Consider the following 26,551-nt stretch of genomic DNA (forward strand, 5'->3'; position numbering starts at 1 on the left):
CACCATACTAAGTGGCCCCAAGTACTCAAGTGGTGCAGAACTGATACACAGTACAAGTTTGCAGGGATTCCAGAGCTGCGGTGAGAAATCCTTTCTATACTAAACACACATTAATCCCTCTTTCCAACTGAAGGTCAATGCCCTGTTCAAGTAAAACAAGACTTCAATATATGATTAAAATCATTGCAACTTATATTTTACAGGGGTATATCTAGTCACACTGTAATTAAGTTAGTGCTCTACTTCACATGTCCAAACCGACCCACAGCATTTTTCAAAAGAAGAAATCCACCCATAACAGATATTAAACCTCAGCTACATCAAGACCATTTTGGTTGATGTTGCTACTATCTTTCAATCGTCTAGTAAGGGTAGAACTATGAGGCAGGCATTTGGCTGAACTGGTATTTTTCACCTAAAACAAAACAGTGCAAATGCTGAGATCTTCTGATGGAAGTTCTACTGTTCCTTTGTGTTTCAAGTTTAAGAATGAGAGTAAAGGAACACTTCAGTTCCTTGTGGTACATAAACATCACACAGACCACCACTGGGATATGCTCAACACATCAGTGACAATGTATGTTCTCTTGGCTGCCCAAGCACCAGGGTCTCCAGAAGTCATTTCCAGAAGCTGCCTCTCAGCTGAACAAAACCCATGTAGTCATTCGTCTCTGCAACTAACTGCATTACAAGGGAGTGCAACTAGAGAGAAGAAAAAGTGAAAAAAACCCCTTCATTGCATTGTAGCTGTTGACATGTGAACCATGTCCCTTTGTCAAACATACCTTTGAGTTTGTTGTGTTCCGAGTCCGCTGGGAAGAGAGAGTCTGGAAAAAGTTTGGGGAAAGTGAGGCCAGCGTACTTGGGTCTGTTCTCAACATAGTTCCGTACCGTTGGCTGCAGCTTCTTCATGAATTCTGGACAGGGTGTTCCCAGCTGCTCAATAACTTTATTCCACTGATCAATATCTGAACATCAGTAGTTAAGGAAAACAAAATGCAAACCCCAGTGTAGTCTCCTGACATTTTTGTTTGAGTGTTCTCAGGGAATCCTCAGAGGTGTTTAACTCCCTCCATAACATCTTTACAGTCACTATCTTTTTTCATCATTATGCCTCCAGCTCCTACAGCCTGCAAAGGGCAAAACTCTCTCACAGCTATACTTACTTGAGGACACTGTGCAATCCTAAAACCACCACCACCATGGGAAAATACACTTCGTCGCTTTGGGTCAACACTTGTTACCATTTTTATTTTTAACTTGCAGTCCAATGACTTGCACTCCTTTTTTTTACATGCAGGTAATAGCCTCTATGTCACCTTGGCTACACGGGCGCAGCAGGGAAGAATGACATGTTCACCTGCCCTCTCTATTCAGCCTGTAGAAAGCAAGACCCAGCTGGCTTAAAGGAGTTCTGCCCAGGACAGAAGTCACCTTCAACTCATCTGCTTTGCACTTGTATGTTTATTCTCTCCAATAACTTTATTGGTGCTAATTTTGCTAAAAACACCCAACCAGCAACCCCTCAAAAGCAATTTGTTTGATTTTATAAGTATGCACTGGGACTCATTTTCTATAGACAAATGATGCCTCAGGTATAGACAGATGTTTCTCTTCAACTGCAAATGTGATGGCTACGTTGCTAAACCATTGCTGACTAATAAGGCACAGGCTCTCACACTTAAAAAGAAATTGTACTACAGCAGTTTGTACTGAGCTTTTTTTTTTTTTGGTGTTAATTTTTTTAGTTTTCTTGAAAGAACAATTAGGCATCTGACAGAGGTTATGTAGCTCTTCTGGCCATGTTGAGAACAAGTGCCAAAAAAAAATTATTAAGCAAAGGTCTGTAAAATCAGTACCATCTTTACATCACGCTGTCTAATTCACAGTCCTAAGAAGCTGATGACAACATTAAAAAAAAAAAAAGGAAGAGTATAGCAGCCATGGGTACATTGATGCTAAGAAACATGATGAAGGTAGTTTTGTTAAGAACATATGGGAAATAAAAAGCTTTTAAAAGACAAACATTCAAAGCATTTCAGCACCGACTTTTTTTTTTTTAATTTTTCTTCTAAGTTATTATGGTCATGAGTGTCATAAGTGTGGAGAAGTTTCCCAAATACTAAAGACAGTTCCTCACAATCTAGGAGAGAAATCAGGTCAACAGAATGAAGATAGCACCAACAACAAAAAAACCCCAACAACAACAACAACAACAAAATCAGGCAAAACCCAGCTTTTTGGTGTAGTAGCAATATCCGATTTTCAAAAAAGTGTTTTAGTTTAGACAAATGGAAGCTTAGTGTTTTCACATACCTTGAAAATTCAAGACAGACTTAATCTGGGTTCACCTGAACTGTCTTATTTGAACAAAAATAAGATAATTAATTTTAAAATTGCAGCTTTACTAATCAAAAGTGTTTAAAGGAATGAAAACAGTTTAAACATACGCTTTAAGAACGATGAAACAGTGTTTTGAATGGTTTTAATTTCAACTGAAAAAGGCTGCTAGAAATAGCAGTGGTCTGTGAAGTTTTTTCTGAATAACTTTCATTTTTTAAACTAAATCAAGGATTTATGTAGAACAACCCCTCCCACACACACACTCCATAGGCTGTATGCATTGTGTTGTCCATGAAAAATATCTTTTCCTAAACAGAAAACTAAAGAATTGCAACAACAATAAAGTTATCCAAGACTATAGCTGCTCAAAGAGCAGCCTGAATATTTCATTAAACATTTTATAAGAAAATAAAGCGTTTTGACATTTTAAACTTGTATTCAAGTTAACAAACCTCATTGTTTGCTGGCTGGACTATTTCGGAAGCAGGTCTTTCTGAGGAACTTGAAAATATAGTGTGTAAATGCTTTGCAGAGAAGAACAAAGAATACAGAAATGAAGGTGCTGTTAGTTGTGCCAAGAGAAGCTAAATGGGTGAGAAAGCCAAGCTACAAAAGCATTACTGGAAGCATTACCTGTGCAGATTGAGTGAAGGTCATTTGATAAACAGGGAGGGCCAAATACAGGACTTGCTTCAAAACAGATGTCAGAAGTTTACACTTGTACAGAGCAGGGTAACCATCTCTCAGGCATTTCATGAAGGCCAAAAAGTGAGAGATCTTTGGGATTACAAAATGTTGTGGGACTATGACATATTGAGAGGGAAGATGTAGCAAGATGCTCTGGGTGTGTGTGATAAGGGAAAAAGAATAAAAAAAGATCTCAGAACAGGGCCTGCATGGTGGGAACCGGTGTCTATGGTGATGGAGAGGGGAGAAGGAGAATCCTCAGACAACGGGCCAGTGCCCGCCGCACACATTTCTTCTAAGCTGACGGAAAGGCTCTCACTAAGAGACAACAGACAAGCAAGCTACCACCCATGACTGGCAGATTTTAAGAGATGGAAGAAGCTTCATGAGTCATCAGTGCAAAGACAACAGCCAAGGCCAAGGGAGCTGGCAGAGCCACCATGTTCCACTGCTTGACTAGCCTTGATTTGTAGGAGGACAGCACTGGAGCTTTTGCAGCCCTGGCTTGCACCAAGGGCCAAAAATGTCAGGCTTTATGCCACAGCAATTTTGGAGGCTGGTTTTGAGGATCTGAATGGATAATCATGCTTCTTTACTGTATTGTTTCTGACTTATGTTACTCAAAAAGTGCCAAACCCCTTAAATAAAATATATTCATTTGCTCTTTATGTATCTATACACACACACACAAATTGGCCTGATGGAGCACCCAGGACCTGTTTTAGTCCTAATAATAGCAACAGCAAAACCATGCCCAGCAAGAGCAGGTGGAGGCAGACCATTTTTCAGTCAGATGGACACATATTTTCTCTCCTAGTATTGTTTCTCCGCTTATCTAGGCCTTACCAGCACTGGGTTATATTCTGAGGTCCAATACATGAAAATGTGCAAGAATGTAATAATGTTCTTGCTGAATACTGTTCTGGCTCCGTTTCGTTGTTATGTTTTATACAGTCACTGGTTGTAATGCATCTGTGGTGCGCACCTGACGATGAGAGCTTGTACCCAACATGAAAAAAAAATCTGAGCTCTACTTATTGAAGCAAAGAGAAGAAGCTTTCTCTAGCTGGCAGTCAGAATTAACTTCAGCAATTCTGCAGAAAACAGATGTTACTATAGGACAGTCCTTATGTGAATCAAAACCTACTGTAGGTTATATTAACCAATGAGTGATTGTGACTACAGATGTTATTTGCACACCAACTGAAAAAATGGTACTATGAGTTAATGATCACATAACTCTAACAGAAATTTCCCAGGCCAAAGAAGATTAACCTGTATTTGAATGAAAAAAACCTAAAGGAAGAAAATCTTCTGCTAACAGAAGACCCTGTTTTTCCCCTTGAAATTAAGTAAACGTTGGACAGACTGGAAGTTGGAAAGAATTACAACCCAAAGCTCTGGAAGATGATGAAATGTCTGCTTTAAAGCTATTTGAATGATGTCCACTGTCCCTTGCCCCAAATAGGATCAAGGAAAATGTGTCAACTATATACAATAGCATCTGTATGACTTAAGAGAGAAGAAGGGATCTAATGTGGATTTATTAGTTTGTCCCTGACACTAACACTGTAGCATTTTTACTAACATTAAGATGGCCATACAAAGTTACAGCAAAGAAACTTACTTAAGAAAATAGTTATAAAACAGTTCTAAAGAAAATCATTCTAAAATAGGTATCTTTTGAATGAAGATTTATCATTGAGGCTTCAGGTTGCCTCAAGCTTTCCAACCACCTTTTCTCTTTGCACTCTAATACTGTCTTAAGGATTGTTCTCCTTTGCTTTCTAATTACTTGGTTATTGACTTGGAAAATAACTAGAATCTGAACTGCAGGTTAAGAGACGTACTTTTCTAAAGCTAATGCACAAAATTTCTAATGGGAAAATAATATTTTGAATGCACAATGAAGTATTTCTATTGGAAAAATCAGATTTCACAGTCAAGTCATCTATTTAGAGGTACAGGCTGAAAGTTCACCATTACTTCTGTTTCTGTTCCCATTGATGCAATGTGTGCATTGATGCAACGTATTTCAGAAGTGTGAATTAAGGACCACTGTTCTGTTCCTTCAGTTGGCCTGCAGGCTTCAGTTACATTACATTTCTGCAAATATTCAAACAACTAAGGAAATGGAGCTTGGCTATAAGGGAAAACTTAATATACTTCTCTGTCTCAATCAGAAAATATTAAAAGCATTTCTATAGTTGCATAAATTAACAGCTTGTGATTAAAAAATGAAATTTAGACAACAAATTGTTGTATTTGTACTTAAGCTAGCTAGCCTCAAAACGGTATAATTTTTCTTTTTCCTTCTCATGTTATGTCTGTGTAAATCACACTTTTTTTTTTTTTTTTTTTTGAGTGAAGGATTATATTTTCTTATGTTTAACACCAAGGTTTTGCAGGAGAAGATACTGTTTGCAGTAGGATGTTTTAGTTCTACTGCAATACAGATAACAACATACGATAAAGCATATATAGTTAAGTCCATTCATTCTTCCCTGGTAGTCAGAAACTTGTCAGTGCTCAGCTATTTAACCTTTAGCAATAACTTACTGTAATCGTTCATGTTTCTTTTCCTGAAAAGTGGGGAGAAGAATCTCCTGTTGTAAATCTCACAGCCCACTGATGATCACCAGAGACCCATCATTGCTTTTCCACACTACTCCAAAGTGTGGCTGTGCTAGAAAAGCCTCTTCCTAAAATCCTCCTCAAACAGTATCTGTGGACTGTGATTTGGAGAACACAAGTAATTCTGCCAAAATGCCTGTTTATTTGGAATTGTGCTGGATGGTGGTAGTGATGGTGGGGAATCATGCTTCCCTGCCTAGCATACTGGACTCCACTTTCTTCACCTATTAAGCAGCACATCTACACTAGCTTTACTGCACTGGAGCAGGATTTGCTCTTTCTGGCTAAACCTGCTTCCTCTGGAGATAATTAGGACTAGGGCATGTCAAATCTTGCTTTTGTTAAGGTAGACACAAGGAAAACAAAATGGACATGGAGCTCTTCCTCCATAACAGGCAGGGTAAGTTCATCTCTTTTCAATCTCAACATCTTAAGGGAACCACCTTTCTGATAGTTTTCTCCTTAAATGTGCATGTTCCAGCAATGAAAACTAACTGCATTTCTTCGGGTACAAATTTTTGATGCTCCTAACTTGTCAAAATTAGAATAATTACTATGAGCACCTCTGTATTTCCCTCCCCAACACCAAATTGTCACATGAGTTGTAAAGTTGATAGCTCAACTCATTTTCATTTTTTTTGATTGGACTTTTTTTTTTTTTTAAATAACTCTGTTAATATAAACCAAACTAACCACCTTCACTGTGGGAGACATCAGTGTCAGATACATATTTTTTCCACAGTCCCATAATTTACATACTGATGTCAACACAATTTACAAAAAACACACAAAGGAATTGAAAACACTAGCATCTGGCAAGTGTAGAGCATTTTCTGTGCCAAGGTTAACACTTTGAGAAGAATGTGGCATTTGTAAAAATTAGACCGTAACAGAAAATATTTTGCAACTTTACAGTAGTTGCTATTTATATGCTATAATAGAATATGTGGTGATAATAAAAATAACAGCACATAAATAAAATTACTTCAAAAGATTACCATTGATCATTCGGAAGTTAGGAGATAGCAGTGTTGGTTGTGTAGCTGTCATTAACCCTTTGGATGCATATCTATGATGGTATCTTCACTAAAATTTTCAACTGCTATTTTTTTTTAGCTGGCACTTCATTCAGTTGCTGAGCATCTTTGCTTACACAGCAGCAAGCAAATCAGTGCTTAGCAGGTAGTCTAGATATGCAGCACAGGATTGCAATCTTGCCCTTGGATACGTATTACCATTTCCCTTGTGGATGTCTCCTCAACTTGCAGTATTGACTTAATACTCTAGGCTGTTACTAGGCTTCTAGAGCCTTCTGTTGTGGTACATTTCTATCTTTGTAACATGTACAGCTGGATGCATGATGATCACGTACCTAGCCTAGGAGGCAGCCTATGAACATTAGTATTAAGTAAATTCTAAATTAATTGTAAAACTGTGCATAAAACACCTATACCCCAATCTCTGTCACATGCATAACATGACTGCAGTTGTAGAATAAGGCTCTGTAAGCAACACCTTGTATGGCCATCTGTGATTTATACTAAGAGAAGCTGACATCATGCTAACCTTACATCCGTCTACTGAATATATACTTGTCTCTCTAAGCATTCCCAACTACAGAATTTAAAGGCACATCCTTCCTTCTGCCCGAAATGCATTCGGCAGTTTAAAAAACAAAAAAAAATTTTTAAAAATCCATGTATAACTACCACGTTCACAGCTCAGCAGAGGACTAAGGCACCTTGTTAACTCCTTCAGATCATTTATGCAGTGGTGAGAAAAGAGTAACAGTCTCCCTCATAAAATTTTGAGAACACATGGAACAAGAGTCAAGTCACAGGTACAGTCAGCTTTCCAAATTGCTCCTGAGGCAACACAACAAACCATGTTGCCATTTTCTCCTTGCTTAAGGCACAAGTATATCCAAGCTTCTTGATAATAGTTTCTCTGTAAGCAGAACTACTGCTGTCAACCTTGAAAAGAAGTTTCATATAACATTAAAAAAAAAAAAAAAAAAAGCTTTAGCTCGCAATTAACAGCATTGTGAGTGTACACCAAAAATGGTAGAGAAATAGTAAAATAGTAAAATTTCAAGGATCAGTAAAGACTGTGGGAATTTTGGACACTGCAAAGCATTCACTCACAATTGGATTTTAAAAAAGAACAGAGGTGAATTTTGTTCTCAGCTCCACCCAAGCGACTTCAGTGAATTCAAACGGATTACAGGAGTGGAACAGAGCTGCAGCCTAGCTAAGCACTCCACTCCACACTTACTTAAAGGCATTTCCTATTTTTCTGCTTGTGAATTTTCCACGACCATGTAAGATGGATCTATTTTGCTACAGAATTTGTTTCAGTTAGCTGAACAGACCATTTAGTTCTGTAAACAGAAACAATATCAAATGACCTATACTCCTTAACCACTGGAAAATGGCAAATAGTAAATTTTGCAGTCAAATATATGACTGACAGTGCATTTCTCATGAATATTCAATCTTTCAGTTTCAAAACTGCTTTCCACAGTTATTTATGCATAAAAATTGGCACAAATTAGCATTAAATACTCTTCAAGTAACAGTGTGGTTGTGAAATGAAGCACTGTCTGTGAAGAAAAAATTTCTGATAAATTCAGATACGCTGCCAGTCTTAACCCATTTTACTCCCATTTTATGTCAGATGAAGCTTTTTTTTTTTTTTTTAAGAAACAGATTTCTAATTACTCTTGCTCCTTCCACACTTAAATACATCCTTAAGTATGCTGCCCTCAAGCTCTTAGGGCTCATATTCCCTGCTGATGGAATTATACAGGTGCCCAACTCCATCACACATCTGAAGAAATAATCTTTTTTACAGAAACACTAAGCATTTTCTATGCAGATTTAAGGAAGAAGATGCCATGAGGTCATCAGTCTCAGCAGGCTGGGTCTGCCCTTGCAACTTTCTGACTCATTTTCAGCTGCACAGACAGGCACAGGAGCAAGAAGTGCTGAACCCCTGCCAGCAGCTGTTCAGCAGCAGGGGAGAGGTGGTGGGGGGTTGGATTTGGAGGAGAGGTGGCTTTGAGGAGGATGCTCAGCGGCCTGAAAGAAAGCAACAGCATCGTTCTCTGTTCACGGAATAGACATTCATGGAACAGCAGAAGAAAAGCAGAGAAGTACATAAAACACAGTGCAAATTTAGCAAGGTATTATAAATACAAATGAAGAATGTGAACTCGATTACAGAACAATCCCAAACAAATCAGCAGCTGGTAATGCCAATTTCTGTGGGGTTATCACAATAATAAACAGCACATAATGGTTTAATTATATAGGCTTTGCGTGATTTCTTTTTAACAAGTATGCATCTCTGTCAAAGATGAAGCACTATATAAGCACTTTTGAAGCACTATATAAGATATGTTCAATACTTTTTGCACTTACTTGGGGATTTCTTTAAATGATATCTTACAAAACATAAGTCTATTAACAGAAAAACAGTTCTGACTACAACACTGAACTATGCTAACCCCCATGCTTAAATTTCTCACTCCACATTTACAGAAAACACAAGCACAGCCTGGGCCAAATCCTCATGGAGCACAAATATGTGCTAATGACTTACATTAACACATAGAAGGGAAAGGTTTACTTTCACATATGCAGATGAGATGTGCTCCAAATCATATGAAAACACATGGGAATTTTAGCATTCATTTCAGTATGCATATGCTCATCCAACATTTTGGACAAAACACAAATCAGAATCTTACCAGACAAGGCTATGAAAATATTAATGATATCATTGCCTACTTTCATGTCTTTAATGCTCTTCAGATATTACTTTTTCCACATTTTAATCAAAATATTGAACCCTTTAAAGTGTGAATGAGGCCAAAAGTGAAGTGCTAAACTGAATTAGTAAGTATGTATATATATACATACACACATATATATATATAAGCGTACACGCACATATGTTCAGAGAAAGTTACATAAAAATGAATAATGCCTGGAAACTCTTCTGTCATCTAAGTACAGAGTTTAAATTAGAAGGAAAACTCATACACAGGTCATCTCCATTTCTCATTTGCGTAATCCTACGGACCATGAATCACTGGAGTTAGACCAAGCATGTATGGAGCTCAGTTGCTGTTGTACACAAGAAGAAACCACTTTCACAATCTGATACATAATAGAGTATATATCAAAGCATTAATAAAGCATCAAATCAAGTAAGAATTATGGCTGCCTCAGTCCTGAATGCAGAATGGTCTCTAAGGAAAACGTACATATACCTAGTCTGCTTGGACCGCCTTGTCCATCGTTTTAATGCATTTATCTATAAATCACTTCTTGTTGATGTCAAAAATACATTCTGCTTTCACGTAATAACTACATGTACTTAAATAAAGGATGACAGACTTAAGTCCCCTACAACAGTTTCCAAGGAAATTCCCAGCCTTTTTAGTCATCAAGTTGCTACTAAGTTAAGTGATAATTTTAGTCTTGGGAAGCAGAAGTTGTCCCCAAACCGAAACCAGTTCCTACTTTCCTACTTCAGTACCACTTGCAGAGCAAACAAGCAAAGAAATAAGCATTTCTAAAAGTCATGTTCTAGTTAATCATACCTTCTTCCTAAAATGCAGAACCTCTTATGTGCCATCCTGAGGTAAACAGTGACTTGTGGCTACCGTGCTACAACCTGAACTTAAAAAACCTGTCATTTATGAACCACAACCCCCCCCCGCCCAATTAATAAAGAGACATTTATAACAACAAAACTAAAAGCAAGTGGTCACTGGCTGCAGAAAGTGATTCTGATGAACCATGTTGGAAGTTTTTTTCCATTTCCTTACACTACAATCACTGCAGTTTCCACCTAAGGCTTTTACTAAGAGGCAGTAACTGTTTATTGACATTTTGGTTTGCAAGGATTTTGCAGTGGGACTTAACCCAGCTCTTTAGGTACAGTACAAATGTATGTCAGCACTAGTCTAGCAGGAAGGGGCTGGAGGGGAAAGGGTTGGAAGTACCTACTGAGACCAAAACGGCTGCTAGGAAGGATACGATCAGTGCCAGGAAACAACACAGCACCTTTAATCATTTCTCCCATGATGCACCCTACTGACCACATGTCAACTGAAAACAAAAATGAAATGAAAGTAAACAAGAAAACAGGAACAGAACAACAAATAAATGAGAAGACTTATCCAATCATGCTATATAGCACAGAGCCTGCAGCCCACACCGCAGACACAGACCTGCCTTTCACTCTCTGCAGCTGCTTTTCTGCTTGAGCGTGTAAGTTTCATGACAACATAGCAGGTCTGAGAAAAATCAACTCCAACAGTTTTCTTTACCCCAGTGTGGATGAAAGACAATACTATTAAATACAGAAAACCAAGTGAGACCCACGGCTGGCTACTGTGTCATAATACAACTTTGTAATTAAAATTTACCAATTAATTCAGTCTTTTTTAAGTTTTCATTTGCATTCATTACCTAAGTTTATACTGCTTTGTATTGTAAATGAATGCTGGTCTCTGTATGCAATGAGGATATGCAAATTGCTTTTCCTTCATCCTTTCAGTTACCAGAGATCCATGCTTATTTTCACAAGCTGAACTGCCAGAAGCCACAAAAGGAACTTGGGTCCTTGTGAAGACATATCCACCTCTTATTCAGGGGCATAAACAGAATTCGTTGAGATTATTCAACTCTAATAATGCTTGCTTTAGAGCCTGTTGGCTCACTTCCATTGAATCTCAGTGAAGCCAGCAGTCCATAATAGGGGTCTTGAGAATCTCATAAGATTTCCATTTGCTGTGATAGGAAATGGTGATTTCTAAATAGGACAGTTGAGACATAGAAGCACTAAGCTGTACCTTCTGCACTGAAATTCAGAGCAAACTGGGGACTATTTACCTCGTACAGAGAACAGCAGTTCAGCTGGGTCAAACAAAGCTAACCACAATTTACACTGGAACATGAGATGAAAATCAGACTCCTTATATCCAGTACGGAATTAAGGTGGCATTTTCCCCCATACCAATACCATGAAACCACATTACCTCTGCTGTCCTTGCTCTATGATAAGTCATAGGGCATGGAAGCAAGAAAAGGGACAGACTGGTCTCCCAGGGCCAGAAACTGTGGGAAAAAAATGAAAGCATCATGCTGCTTGGTTAAATTTACTCCTATAACTTCATATTGAGCAACAGTTTAAAGTGGATTTGACTTTGAAGGCAAATGTCCTATATGTGGAAATCTTTACATGCCTGGGTCTAAGGTTCCCTGTTGCTTTATTTAGCATATGAAAAGCTTCATCACTACACAATAAATAAATCAATAAAAAACCAAATAAATAAAAGGCTACTTGTTTGGAAGCAATAAGCAAACCTAGAGATGCAAATTATTGCTGCTTTCATCACAAGCTAAATGGCATGCAAAATATCAGGAAAAGATAGAGCAAGCAGTTGTTTGTTCATCTGTTATTAATTCCCTTTTATTTTCAGAGGCTGCCTTCTGACATTACTGCTCTATGCTGTGCTTAAGAGCAAACACAGAGAAGTTGAACTAGTGACTTACTAAACTGTAAACCGTGTAAAGTAGAGATGATTATTCTCCTCCACTCCTGAGGTTTTGGGAAGGAAGCTCTTTGAAAATTTCCAAATCAGAAGAAGCAAAGATGAACATCTGAATATAAGCAACATCCAAAGAGAAAAAAACTGTGCCTTCTTGACTGCTGCCTCTTTTTCCTCTCCTGAGCCAAGTAGAAATAAGTCAAATTGGAACCCAGAATTTCACTGAGTGTTTAAGAAAAGTAGTTAGTTGGAGATTAGGAGTTTCAGCATATACAGCAGCAGCTGCAGAAGCCCCAGTTAAGGCACCAAGACTCATGCAAAGCTCAGTAAGGGACTGCAGTACAGAGACCTAAGCCTCAGTCCTCAGTTTCATTTAGTCTAACATCAATCCAGATGTACTCTGAGTAATTTCAGTCACAACAGCATCACAAACACTAACAAACCACAACCTCTACACATTTGTACTCAACTCCAAAGCACTGAAAATTTACATTTGGTTCAAGATTTTTTCCGAATGCAAGATATTCACAAAGACTGGCAATGCTCCACCAACACATGGAACATCCCTAAGCTATAATCAAATGCAGGCTAACTTATAGCCACAGAGACCTCTGCATGACTCCAGGTAAAACTTCAGTTTATAGCAACTATTTGCCTTGATGTTTTAGGATCACATGAAACGGTGTTAAGAAATTAAACCTCCAACTTTTCATGACTCTCTGAAGTGAAATTGCTGAGATGTGGGCAGCCCTTGGTGAGAAGCCTCCTCTCCATTAGAATACCTGTGTCCTGGATTACTAGTAGTAGGGGATTTTTAATTTGTTCAAAATCTCTACAAACCCGATCATTGCACAGAGCTGCTCTGAAATGCATTCTTGAGTGTGTACATATACTTCAAAATACAAGTAAGTTTTCTAAGGACACCAGATGTCTCCCTGGCATAGCCACACTGAATAAATGTCCACCACAAACCACATGCAAGTGTTTTCCTCAACAAAGGAAATATTTCACTCATACAGCAAATGTTAACCTCTGGGCCACCTCCTGGTTCTGATTCCATGCCAAACAGTTAAGAAATATCCTCTACAGTGATTGTGCCAGGGCTATCTCGCAAAACATTTGGGGAATGAATCTGTCCTCCACAGGAACCTCCAAAATCTCCCCAGAAGCTTGAATAGAGTTTGGAGAGGCTGAACAGAAGTTGCTCTGTTGCCACACATGCATGCCCCCCAAAACTTCCTGTGTCCTGGGGAAGCAGTCTGGTCTGGCTGCTGACACAGCCCTTCAGAGGGAAGGTGACCAGAAGAGATGGTGAGGAAAGAAGGGAGAATTGGGATGGAAGAACATTAATAAGACATCTGTTCCTCTTTGTGTTTTAGTCTCACATACCTCCTAACCCAAATGAGTGCTTGCTCATCCTTCCAGGTTTCAGATTCCCTTCAGCAAAGGTGCAGAAGGATCAGGAATTGCAGAACTAGGCAACGATGTTTCTATATGGAAAGGACCCAAGCTAACCTTCCATGGACACCTCCCTTGCAACTCAGCTGTGGATGCAATTTCCTTTCCTGTTTCTGCAGAAGGCTGCTCCTACCATGCTGGATGAACTGGAAAAAGCATGGGTGACACTCTGATACTGAAGACACCGTATCTTGTTTCCTTCCTCATTCCTTCATAATGGCCCTGCATTCTCCTCCTGCCAAACTGCAGGTTCTCTGGAACTTGACAAAACACAATGAAATGGAGTCTGTAAGGAAAATCTGCAACTGCCCTTGCTAAAACTCCTGCTGAGGTGGCTCTTCAGACCTGAACTCAGTAAGGTCCGGTTTTCATTCAATAAAAATGATGACATTCAAATTAAAATTCATGAAATGCATGCTACAGGAAACTCTGGAGACCAGAGATGCAGGTGCAGCCAAATGAGCTTTGCTATCTTTCCCAACCTCATGGGCTAGCTCACACTTTCTCTTTCTGTCCAGAGCATTAGTGAGAATGCCAAACATTCACATTTGGAATAGCTCCTGTTTTAGTGATGCAGAAATCACCCTTCTGCAAGCTGAAAAGAGATGATCATGTCCTCAAAAGTGACTTGGGAAGACTATGATAGACGTATTAATGAAGTAAATCATGATACCTGATTTTATTTGTGTAACTGTAGGCCAAAATATTTAGCACACAGTGTTGTTTCCCAGTGGCCGAGGTGCAAACTCTAGTAAAATTTCAAGGTGACTGAGCATGCCTTTCACAACACAGTGAGCTTCTCTCTTCAAATCCTCCTAAAATAGAAAGACACCTTGCTTGGTAGGACCTCCCTTTACCTCCATCTCTGTTGTTGAGTGCTCCTGCAGACCTGCACTGAGGTCTGCTCTGAAGAACCATTTCTAGGCCCTTACTTGAATTTTCAGGAAGAAAAATACAGCAGTCTGTATTGGACACTGTACCTTGCTTTTACAGGTTTTTCTGTTACTTCTATGCAATAAAAAAAGGACATGGTTTATAAAAATACTTAGTAATTCTTGGTAATACATGGGCAAAGCTGCTTTTCTTCACAAGCTCCAGATAGCACAGCTACAAAGGCTTCAGACTGCCAATGCCAAGGAAAGTTTGTGATGCACAGCGCTCCTAATGACAACTGTGAAGATGGCTCAAACACTTGAAAAAGATGAAAAGCCTCCCAAACCCTTCCTGCCCTCAATTCTGTCTAAATCATGGCAAACTCCCAGTTTTGTGACATTCCAATCTCAGGACCTCGCTGAGATACCAAAAACCTTCCCTTCATGCTTGTATTTATTATATGCATGGATTTCAACATGTTTTAATGAGTGCTCAGCAAGTATCAGCTCAATCCATTAAGATTTCCTCAGAAAGTCTTTTCCTCTCTAATTTGAAACACCACTTTCCACATGATGTTATTAAAACATTAATACTTCTCAATAACAGTAATAGGGTTCCAAAGTGTTCAAATATTTTACTATTGACTTCTAAGTTACTACCTGCAACTGAAGCTGCAAAACACTGTAGAGTACAGCTACTCTCTGACAGATTCTATATGGAACTGAAAGGGAGTTGCCACAATTTTACAAGTGTGATGCTTCAAACCAACGTATGATTTTCGCTCTTTTTCTTTTAAACTTTCTGTGAGTTCCAAACTGATATGCGTCATGCCTTCTTATGACACAGCTAAGCCATCACTCTCTGGGATTCAGACTAGCAGATGTTCACCTTCATTTGGCATAGACAGAATTGATCTGCAGTAGACAGGCAGGTGCCAGAGCCTGGCCCACCTGGAAAAATGCAGAAGGACATATGAATCGCATCCAAATCTTTGCTCTTCCTCAGAGGTTGCAGTGCCAAACAAGTGCTGAAAACCTCTTGTTTTTCCTTGGGAATTCAAGATCCACTGTCCCTTTCAGAACACCAGAGCTTGCAAAGGGACTGGAAGGGTTGTCACAGGATGTTAAGAGGCACATATATATTAAGAAAAGGCCATGGGAATCCTGAGAAGCAAGCTCAAGAATGAGCGGAAGCACAAGGAATGACTCATGCCCTTGTCTCCCATTTTCTTTTGAATATAACTATATTAAAAAATCATTGCAGTAAGAGAGACCTATGGAGAATCTCGCCAAGGAACATGAAACACACTCCACTGCATCTAACAGACAGTAACATTTAAAACATGTTTTGCAGATCCTGCAGTTGCTAGGTTCAGACCCTCTTTTCAGCATAATTTAAAATTTGACTTTGAAATATCTATTCCCAGGTCTTAAAGAGTATTCAAGCACACTGATTTTACTTCTTCCAGCAGGAATCTCACAGGTAGTCTCTCCTGCTATAATACAAACAGATTAGCATATCATTTAAGTATACTTACATATTTTTATATCTGATAAATGATATGTGATTTTGAGTGTGTTCCAGTCCTCTACTTTGATCCCAACCAAATACCTACATGCTCTTGACAAAAGACACTTCAGTACTGTTTTGTCCACAAGTTCTAAATTCTCTGCTCAACTGTACCAGTGAAACTCAGCTCAAATTACTAGAGTTGCCATGAAGCAAAAGCTGATTAATGGCATAGAAAGGAGAAAGGAAAAAAAAAAAAAAGAAAAAAGGGGCAACTAACTTGCCTTGGCTGAAATTCATATGAGGCAGCAGTAGGTGTAGCTCACATACCTCAACACTTGGCCACTTCTAGAGCTGCATATTCAGACCCATGCTGAAGATCTTTAAAGTGAGTATTGGGAACTGAGCAATGGATCATCTTCATTGTAGCAGCTGGAATCCACTCCAAACACCACACGGATAACAGACAGCATGCGGCTCTTACACTAAGTGCAAACTGCACTATAAACTGCTAGAGTATACATATGTGAAGTAAAAAAGAAAGAGAAGAATGGCAACAGCCAAATCGTCTTCACAGCCACACTGAAGTCTCTGAGACAGATCTCATCTCATATGAGCAAACTTCCCCCAATAAAATCATCATAATTCAAACTCTTGGTATATTCTCAGAAAAATCCTAAATCCAAACCCAAATACCATATACCCAGGGAGGAATCATTCAGCTGAACAAAATCCAAACTTAGCCATCAATGCCATCATAGCTAACAGACACTTAAGCAGCAGGCTAATGTGTACCAGCTGATCTAACCTGGAGAACCAGGTCAGCGACTCTTAAAAGTCTCTTTTAAATAATCCTGATGCTAATTGTTGTTTTTGGGTTTTTTTTTAAAACACAAAACAAGCCTTAAGAAAAGACTACTGGGAACATGAAAAACAGCAGATTGCACTAAACAAAAGTGCAGATGTTTTATTATACCAAAGTTTAAGAAAACCCCCAACATGTACTCAAAACACTAGGATTATACCCACTTATAAATGCAGATCATAATTCAAATACAAAGACAAATTCTGCTAATGAGTGGTGGAAAGGCAACATCTTTTCCTGAAAGACTTTCTTGATTCAAAATTTTTTCCCTAAGGCAAGCAATTTTCTTCCATATAAATTCCTGGGAAAATACAATAGAATACTCTGTCAGGTGTCAGAGAGCATCTCTTAATCCCACCACTCTCAAAGATGGCTGGTGGGCAACGGCATTTTTGAAAATCTGGCCACAGAAAACATTAACTTCACCTGTTAATGCTGACTTCACAATCAATTTTGGATGTTCATAGATACATAGAATAAGTTTGGATTTTTTTTCTCTCTTGCTATCTTCATGGTATTTTCTCTTTTGACCATCTTAGACTCAAAGCTATTTGCAGTAGGAATTCTGTTTTCCATATTTATCACTGTAATCCAGGCATAGCCAAACTTAAGACACTTGGCTGTTAACACAATATATTTCTATGACTAAATCACTGTTTCCCCTTTGATCTGGTGAAGGACTCACACATGAACTTGCAAGAGTACCACTCTTTACACACCTCTCCAGTACTAAAAAGAAATGCTCTTTGATTGCTTTATTTCCCCACTAAGTCATATGTGCCTGTGGGACATCACTGTGGCCTCAGCAGCTCAGATCTTAATAAATCTATCTCACTTGAAAGCATTCAGACCGTTTTAAATTTTCCCTTCTCTTAAAAAAAATACACAGAAATACATTTCCAATCCTTAAATTTAAATCTTAAAAGATTCTGAAGATATTATTTGACTAGCGCTGAACACAGCTTTGGGGAAAGTCCTGGAGTTTTCCAACATATTTCCAATGGCATCCAAGAGTTTGGGGCATTTTTAGTTGCTCACACTCTTTCTGTTTTAACTGAGACAAGAGTGGAATAAGTATCGAAGAAACACGGAGCGAGAAGCTCAGAAGTGGACTACAAAAGCTTACCAGAACTTGCCAAGAATATTTTGGTCCAGAAATCCATCTGGAAATTGATCAAAAGGTGGATTTTTTCTCATGAGGGTCTGACTTCTGACAAAGAAGTCTCCCTGACAGTATTTTGAAGTGTCTGCTTTAGGTAACAAGGAACAAAGGTATCTGATATGCAATTTCTACCTGGTACTCTCCAGGAGGCTGGAGGCTGTTCTTACTTTTCTGAAAATCAGCTCACTCATCACAAACAGCACTTGAATGGACCAATCCTCTAGCCCTGCCGTATCTCAAGTGTCCTAGTAGGTCAATTACATTAAATACCTCAGCAATATTCACAGAGCAATCATTTTCAAGTACTGTTTGGCTTTTTGCTAATGAAAATGGCAGTTAACTGAACATGTTTTCAGAGAGCATTTTAATAAAGTTATGAAACATACGCATTTTTTGGAAAATGCGTAACTTAGATTTATACTGACCGGGACAGTTATCATACACTGGTACCTGTAGCCTATACAGATTTCAGAGCTTTTTTACCGTAACTTAGAGTTTCTTATTTATATAGATGAGATGATCTGAAATTAATCTTCTTTATGTTTTAATTTCAGTGAAGACTTTCATTTAAAGTCAGCAGCACCTAAATGCAATGGTAACTTTTTAAAATTTTTCTTTCCATAAAACTTGGCATCAGCTGCAAAATTTTTCTTAGATGTATACTGTGCCATACATGAATGTTGTTACTCCAGGCTAGAAATGAGTAAGCTCCTTATATTGATAGCAAGTGCACACAGTAGACATTCTTCTGAAAAATTAAAAAACTGAAATTTTTAGTTACTGTACAGACTTGTGTCTTTCAGCTACAGAACCCACTGCTGGAAGGCCTTAGGTAGCCCAAGGAAAGCTTTATTGTAATGTCATTCCGTGAAGTTTACCTGCAGCTGCATAAATGCTTCTCTAGCTCTTCCTGTACGGAGACAAACTAGATCTGCTCATCAACAGCCATGGAGAGCAGGGAAGTAATATGGACTCATACAGAAACCAGTCTTTCTAACACTGAAAACTCTTATTCATGGGGTCAAACTGGTTAACAAATGAGTATTGACTTGGAAATGAATGTACAGATTCCATTCCCCCCCCACCCTCACCCCCATCCCAGGGTATGGGAATTACAGTTATTTAAAAAGTAGGACTATCCCACAATTTAAACAATGTTTTCTGCATTTGTTCAAAAATTCAGTTGCTATTTTTTAACAGATACTGAAATTTTAAAATGTATTTAAAAAAAAAAATCTGTTGCTATCCCTGAATAAGACACTGTCATAAGAGATCGTTGTCACAGCCAGACAGATCCAAAGTAATTCTCATGTTTGAATGATTTTTTTAAAATCATTGTTTAAATTATATAGCATTTATTTTTTCTGGAAATGGGCAGAAGAACATGACTCTTAAATACCATTTGTTGTTGAAAAAGAAGAGCAACCCACTAACCACGGTGCTACGTTTTTTACACTAAAATAGCTTTTCTTCTGTATTCTAGTTGTTTATCAACTGGAAACTCAGACTTCTCTCCTAATAGATTAAATAGAAATATCCTCAGTATTTACAGCTGAGCCTCAAGTATATTATAGATAATTTCATTTTTCTTTGTAAAAAAAAGAGGAAAAGAGCACAGTATTTGGAAGAAGAGTTATGATGGTGTTTCTGAGGTGTTGTTATCACTGAAACACACATAAGTATCACACTGAATTACAGGTCTCATGAATGCTGGGAGCTGCTCTGCACATTCAGGTTACAGCAGAAGGTGAGTGTGCAGCCTGCTCCACGTGTTGCAGGAAAAGCTCAGTGGAGTGACATCCCAAAGCTATCCACTAATGATAAAAACCACCATTCTTACTTCATTGTCCTGTTTTGCATCTGATAACTTTCCAGTCTGTATTCCTACAAGACTGGAAGCTAGTACAATGTTGCTGTTTCTTCCTCAGCAAACAGAAGGTACTTGCAAGTTTCCCCATCTACCTGTTAGTAAAGTATAACTGCATCTTCACCTGGCTACCGAGCAGAGCTCCATTTTCAGAGAAAGTCAACAGAGCTGTGAGAATAGGACAGGCAGGACCTAACTCTGACAAATACTACAGGAATCACTCAAGAGCCAGCAAAAAAAAAAAATTACTTCCATGACTACATGTCTGTAAAAGCTGGGTTTTCTCCACACCAACTGCCAGTGTCTGCTGATGCCAGATTTTTATGGTGTCTTTCTGCCAACCTGCTAAAAATAATATGCCTTTTTGTTTCTGAAAGTGGGAAACATGTTATGTTGCTGCATTTTATTCTGATGGGCAAAATACACACTACTTACACTTCCCAGACATCGCGGGCAGGTTGCCTGGCTTAGCCTGTGATAAACCAAAGGCTAAGTAGACACCTCCACTTTTGTTTTCATTTTCTAATATTGCTTTCACCACCTTGGAAGTGGTAAAAATAATATCACCCAAGATGAGAAGAACAAGATGGGAGGGAAATACAGTTTAATTAACGACACAGACCTCATGCAAGTAAAGGAAAGTCCATTTTTAAATCAAGAGAATCTGATTTCAGGCCATTTGGAAACCACAGCAGATAAACAGTTGCCTTAAACTGGGCGAGTCAAATTCTTCATTTTGTTTTAAAGAAAAAAAATGTTGTATTGACTCTAGTCTGAGCCCATACAGCATTGAGATGAATCCAAATCCATGATGCATTAGCAAGCAAAAGATTATGTCATCACCACAAATATTATGAAGTCACTATTTCCAAAACATAAAAGCAGAAAAACAGATTTACAGGAACAAGATGGGCCAAGTTAGGATTCTTCTCTTTTTTTCTTACTTTTTCTTTGAAGAATAATCAGTAAAGCTATCCAATTTGCAATCATAATGCTTGTTTTCTATACTGCTTATTAGTATGACATAAAGACTACATGAAATGGAATGATTACAGGATTTAAAGTAACTTCTTTGAAATAATTCTGTGCATCTGTTTTTCATTTTCAATTTTGTTCATATCAGTAGTATGCTATTTTCATTTACTCATACCTCTGGGATTCAACTTTTTGCTTTTATCTTTACAGTCCTGGTATAGTCATTTTATGGTAAAAGGGATGGGGTGGAGGAGAGGAACAAATAATAGGTGAAGCTGCAGCAAATGGCACAAGGATACAGTCCCTTCCTGGAAAGAGGATTTTGTGGCGAACCATTTCTCCCATAATGCATCCCACAGACCATATATCCACTAGAACAGCAGAGACAGGGAAGTGAAGAAGGAGGGAAAAAAAGCAAAGTTAACTACGACATTTCACTCCTAAAGGAGGGGAAAAAGAGCAGGTTGATCAGAACAGTACAGTTTGTTTTGTGGTTTTGTTGGGTTTTTTTTATGTCTCACCAAAAGCTAAAATAAATAAGCAAATAAGTAACAGCTGTCAGTCAGCTCAATGGTAGTAAAATTGGTGGGAAAAGTTTAAAATCAACATTTTTGGGAAAAGGCCCACAGCTGGCAAGTAAAGATCAAGAAACAGCTGCACAGTCCCATGGTATACACTGAGTATATGGTGAAAAAACAACTTTTTTTTTTTTTTAAGAAAAAAATAGAAGCAAAAAAACCCACCAAACCCAGACAATGATCATCTGGAATAAATCCTGCTTGCAGCCAGGCAGTTTCTAGGCTTTATCCTGCAGGACTAAGTCTCTTTGCAGCAGTACACAAGAGGTTCCAAATGGAACTGCTCACACAAGTAAAGACCATATGGATAAACACCACCCTTAAGGGTTATTTAAAACTCCTGCTTCAGGATCTGTATCTATGTCCTATCTATAGGTACCTATCTATATGTATCTGTCTGTACCTACATACTGACTGGAAAGAACTGGAGAACGTGACCTGTGTGGACTCTGTTTTTTACTCCGTAGGTACTCAAAATAAGTGCTAAAACAAATGCTTCACAGGACAAGTACCAACAAGACTAGGAGCATTTCTTATCTTCCTGATCCTGCCTTCAGCTTTTAGATGCAATATGGATAATTATGTTACCGGCTTGACTTGAGGGGGGGGGGGGGGTGTGCCATTTAAGTCTTACAACAAAAAAGGCTAGATAGATAGTGACACAGTATGCACAGAAAGAAAAAACCTGTATTCCACGTGAAGGGGGAAAAACTGCTTTCAAATGCTTTAAAAGACTACATTGTTTCTCAGCTTTGAATCCTCATTTTGTGGTCGTTTGTCCTACACAACCAGTTTCTCCTCTTTTTCTTCCCCCTTTTTATCCTTCAAAAGCAAACCAAAACAAACCAAAGAAACAAACAAACAACTCATTTCTTGGTAAAACAAAATAAAGGTGAAATGTTCCATTTGGGAAAAGGAGGGTACAGGTATCGGGGGCATGGGACAGCAAGAGCATGCCTGAGGCAGTGGCAGAGTTTTCTTCGCAGTGACAGCTTTGGGACCTTCCACAGAAGTGCAGCAAACTGGTGATAATTATGCATCTTTAGCCAACCAAGTGCAGAAAGAAAATGAAAGCAGTGAACAGTCCTTATACACGCAGTGTACATAGTAAGAGGAAAAAAAGTAGGGGAGCTTCAGTAATGTGGCAGCATAGGCCAGAGCAGGGAAGCAAAGAACAACCCTTTGTTAACTTCCTTGGGAACTAGATCAGGGCCTCCAAGCCAGACCAGCTCAGACTGCTGACCTTCATTTTCAAATATTTTGTTTTCTTTCTTGGTTTACTTTATTTTTTGTACAAGTAAGATGAGATCATTAATCTTGAGCCAGATTCATTGCCCAGGGAAGTCAAAGGAAGTCTCTATGTTAACTTCAACGGGCATTTGATTAGGACCTTTGGATGTGGCAAACATTCTTAGTACCTTCCCAGCTGTGTACTTCATTGTAAAAGTGTGTCTAACTTTTTCCTGGTGCAATTTTAATCATGTGAAAAGCAAGTGCTTTCTCTTTCAGTGACAATAACACCAACAATGGTAATCATCTACTAAATGTCTGGAGAAAAAAAAATATTAACGCAAAATAATTCATTTCACAATAGAAGGAACTCTGGATATTGACTAAGGAACTATCTAAAGCGTGCTGAGCCTAGTTCAAATTTCTAATGGCACTTATCAAAAATATCAATTACAAAATATTTTAAGAAAGATTATTCCTTTTTCAGAAATTATTCTGTACGCTTAGACTCTGCTTAGTAATTCTCTACTTCTTAGACTTTCATATTAAAATGTGTACTGTAAATTCATAAACATTACAAATAATTCATGCAGAGACTTGCTAATTTTAGAAGAGGTTGTGTGAGCATGCCTTTATTCTTGCTTAAGTCATGGAATCAGCTCCCAAAATCAGTTTCACTGCCCTTTACAGGATGCAGTTGGTTGTTAGTAAAAGTTCTCCTGCAGGTTAGCTAACCTCTTAAACATAAATTAAGTAGGACACTTTTTAATAAATTCCTGGTTTTGACGTTTGCTGTATTTGTCATCAAAAAGTCTCCTTGATCAAACAGACAAGTGGGAGCCTTTGACAGCAGAATCTGAGTCATAACAGATTTTTCTCCACTATATGTTGTATCCCCTCCTTTCCTGCCTGGTCCACCTGGCATTCGGATGCAATTCTGTTTTGTCACAAAATGAGAATCACTTATGAAGTTTTCCCTTCATCCCCTGCAAAATGTGAATTTTTCCTTACCTGCTTCTCTATAGTGAGTACCCCCTACCTGCTTTTCAGAATCTTTCCAGGGACCAAGAGGTATCCAGATCCCTCACAGACTGTTCAGAGCAAAATCCTATTTACATCTAGGGATATTACATACAAATTAGATTCATGGGTTTTTAGCTTCAACTTTTTCCTCTTCTCTCCAACTCTACTTTCCATTTAAAAAAGACTCAAACTGCAAAATTTATACCTAGGTCTTGACCACATGAAACCTGTCAGCAAAACCTGGGAATTTAGTTAAAGCTATCATAAAGACAGAAACCATTTCTGAAATTCAGATCTAGCTCTGGACTTGGAGAAATTCTGGAAGGGCTAGGATTCCCTATTTCAGCTTGTACCTCTTCGTCTTCCCTCAAACAATTCAGAGACCCAGACTCAAATTTAGACCACATCACTCGTTCAGCAATTCCAGTGGTTCCTACACTGTTTCATAGCCACAGAAGCCAAAGACATTCTGGTCAGAAAGAGCTAACTGTATTTAAGTTCAACCATAACTAAGAACAAGTTTCTCATTACTCTGCAATCCCACACTGATAAATTCACCAGCATTGCATCCCAAATACATTCTGAAGCTGCAGAACACAACAGTGAGAAACTGCTTTAAATGACCAGCCTTTTAAATTCAAGATGCCATTTCCCATTGTTTTCTTTTTCTCCTTCTGGTGCCCCTTACAATTGTAGAGGCAGACCTTACACTTCAGGTCGCACTGTGCTTGCTATGAAATTGCAGCCCTACCGTTCTCCTTGTAGCCCATTCCCAAGATGACCTCTGGTGCTCTGTAGTAACGTGTCACCACATATGGAGTCATCATGAAGCTAGTGCCTGCAGTCCTGGCCAGCCCAAAATCCAAAATCTTCAATGTGCAGTCAGATTTTACCACTATATTACTTGGTTTTAAATCCTGCAAAAGATAGTGAAAAGACATATGACTGTTCTTCATAAAGCCAGGCACAGCTGTGATACAGACTGATATTTTAGGTGACCCTTCAAATATTCTTTTAGTCTTCTGACACTTAGAGTTACTATCAGAAATACTTGTAAATACACAGCAAAACCTTGCTACAGTTTCTCTAGTAAACTCTTCTGGAAGATGTTCTAACTTGGCGTACTGTGGGGCTTTACCTGGATAGCCCAAGCCTACTGGTGTTAAACTAATTGCATTTAGCAGTGCAAGAATCTAGGATTTGTATTAGAGTACCATTTAGAGTACTTTTTTTTTTAATGCTGTGAGCCTAATAGAGACATTCCAACTGTACATGTGGAGATACCTGTACTGGGTCTGGCTGAGACTGGAAGCCAAATCTATCATCTGCTAAACATACAACATGCCAAGAAAGGAGACCTTTGTATATTGTAAAGCAATATCCACTTTGTAACTCGTTTTATAAGCCCTTCTTTTCTTCCTTTCATAATGGAAGGGAAACATTTTTGGATATTTTTTTCTTTTCAGCTGGAAATCTCAAATTAGTAAAAGTACATTTCAATAAAGAAGTTAATTCAGGATATTTTCAATCCATTCAGAATTGCCTCCTGCTCACAGTCACATGAACCATTCCCTCTGTTGTCAACAATCACCCATAGCGCTACCTCTGGCATTCACAGCCAGGTACCGCATCCTTACCAGACACAGCACTCTGACATGGAAAAGCAAAATGAGAGGATGCCTCCAATATAAATTTGGCAGCCTTTTAATTTGTTTTAGCACACGTAAATGATGGCAAATGCCAATTCCATATGCCCTGACCTCTGTGGATCCTGATCAAGCAATACTTGGACCACACTACAACATCAATTCAAAGTGTCTCAATGTCATGCGTGGTAGATGTAGCCAGCTGCATTTTCAGGAGGAATAACATTTATCTACATGTTTCAGAGATCATAATAACTTTGATGATTTCCAGTGCTTATTATTCGGTTATTATTTATTTTCAATAATCACGGTGCCTTCTTGTCTGATTAAGTTCACAAATAATCTCATTCCTAACAAAAGCAGGAAGCTACTCTGCCAAGGGGATGGACTATGACTCTTAAGTTTACAGTCATTTTACTGGGAGATAGGGCTTTGATCCACAGCACACAAGAAACTCAAGTGGCTTCTGAACTCTTCATGATGATGTTAAATGCTGCCTTAAGCTTTAAACCAAAGGCCCCTTACCCTGTGAATAATTCCTGCAGAGTGAAGATGCTTGATACCACAGAGCATTTGGTACAGTAGATAAGACATTCGCTCATGGTCTAACTCCATCTGAATGACCTGGCACAGATTGGCATCCATTAACTCCATTACCAGGTAACTGAATGAAAAAGCAAAGTCATAGGGTTATTTTCTGTGTTGAAGAGGAACCACAGCATCATCTCAAATAAGTAACAATGCCTTTTCTTGCTTCAAAATTCACTTTATTTCTGATGACTGGGAGTAACACAGCTGGAGACTGGGCCCACTCACAATGGTACCACCGTGGTGTTCATTTCTCACTGCACCATCTCACTGCAGAGACACCACTCTTTTAGTGTCCCAGCAAAACAGGTGGGTTGCTGGCCCTTTCTTGGTGCATTCCCGACAACAGAGACACTGGACCCTACATGGGCAAACAGGCAGCACAACACCAAAATGTGCAGAAAACAGAAGAGCTGCAAGCACCAAATGACACGACTGCTTGGCCTTTGACCGTTATGAGGAACGGCTACCATGGTACATGTAGGAATTGGAGAGTAGTAGAGATGTCTGAGAGGTTAAAATACGCATCCCCATGAGAAATGTCCCCC

At 38.7% G+C, this 26,551-nt stretch overlaps 1 protein-coding gene across 8 annotated transcripts in view; it reads right to left on the reverse strand.

The window, feature by feature from the left end:
* Window positions 1-26,551, reverse strand: part of MAPK10 (mitogen-activated protein kinase 10) — a 182,685-nt gene that overhangs the window by 31,254 nt on the left and 124,880 nt on the right. For 6 of the 8 annotated variants that reach the window (XM_052773105.1, XM_052773086.1, XM_052773099.1 and 3 more), the window contains 4 exons: window positions 25,941-26,079; window positions 24,521-24,686; window positions 21,238-21,309; window positions 786-968 (listed from right to left, as the gene is read on the reverse strand). In XM_052773105.1, coding sequence (XP_052629065.1) covers window positions 786-968; window positions 21,238-21,309; window positions 24,521-24,686; window positions 25,941-26,079 — 560 coding nt within the window. Of the gene's footprint in view, window positions 1-785; window positions 969-10,712; window positions 10,785-21,237; window positions 21,310-24,520; window positions 24,687-25,940; window positions 26,080-26,551 lie in introns of all 8 variants that reach the window. The other 2 variants (XM_052773090.1, XM_052773138.1) reach the window with 2 other exon arrangements.

This window comes from Harpia harpyja, chromosome 2, assembly GCF_026419915.1.
Source record: "Harpia harpyja isolate bHarHar1 chromosome 2, bHarHar1 primary haplotype, whole genome shotgun sequence".
Taxonomy (NCBI): domain Eukaryota; kingdom Metazoa; phylum Chordata; class Aves; order Accipitriformes; family Accipitridae; genus Harpia; species Harpia harpyja.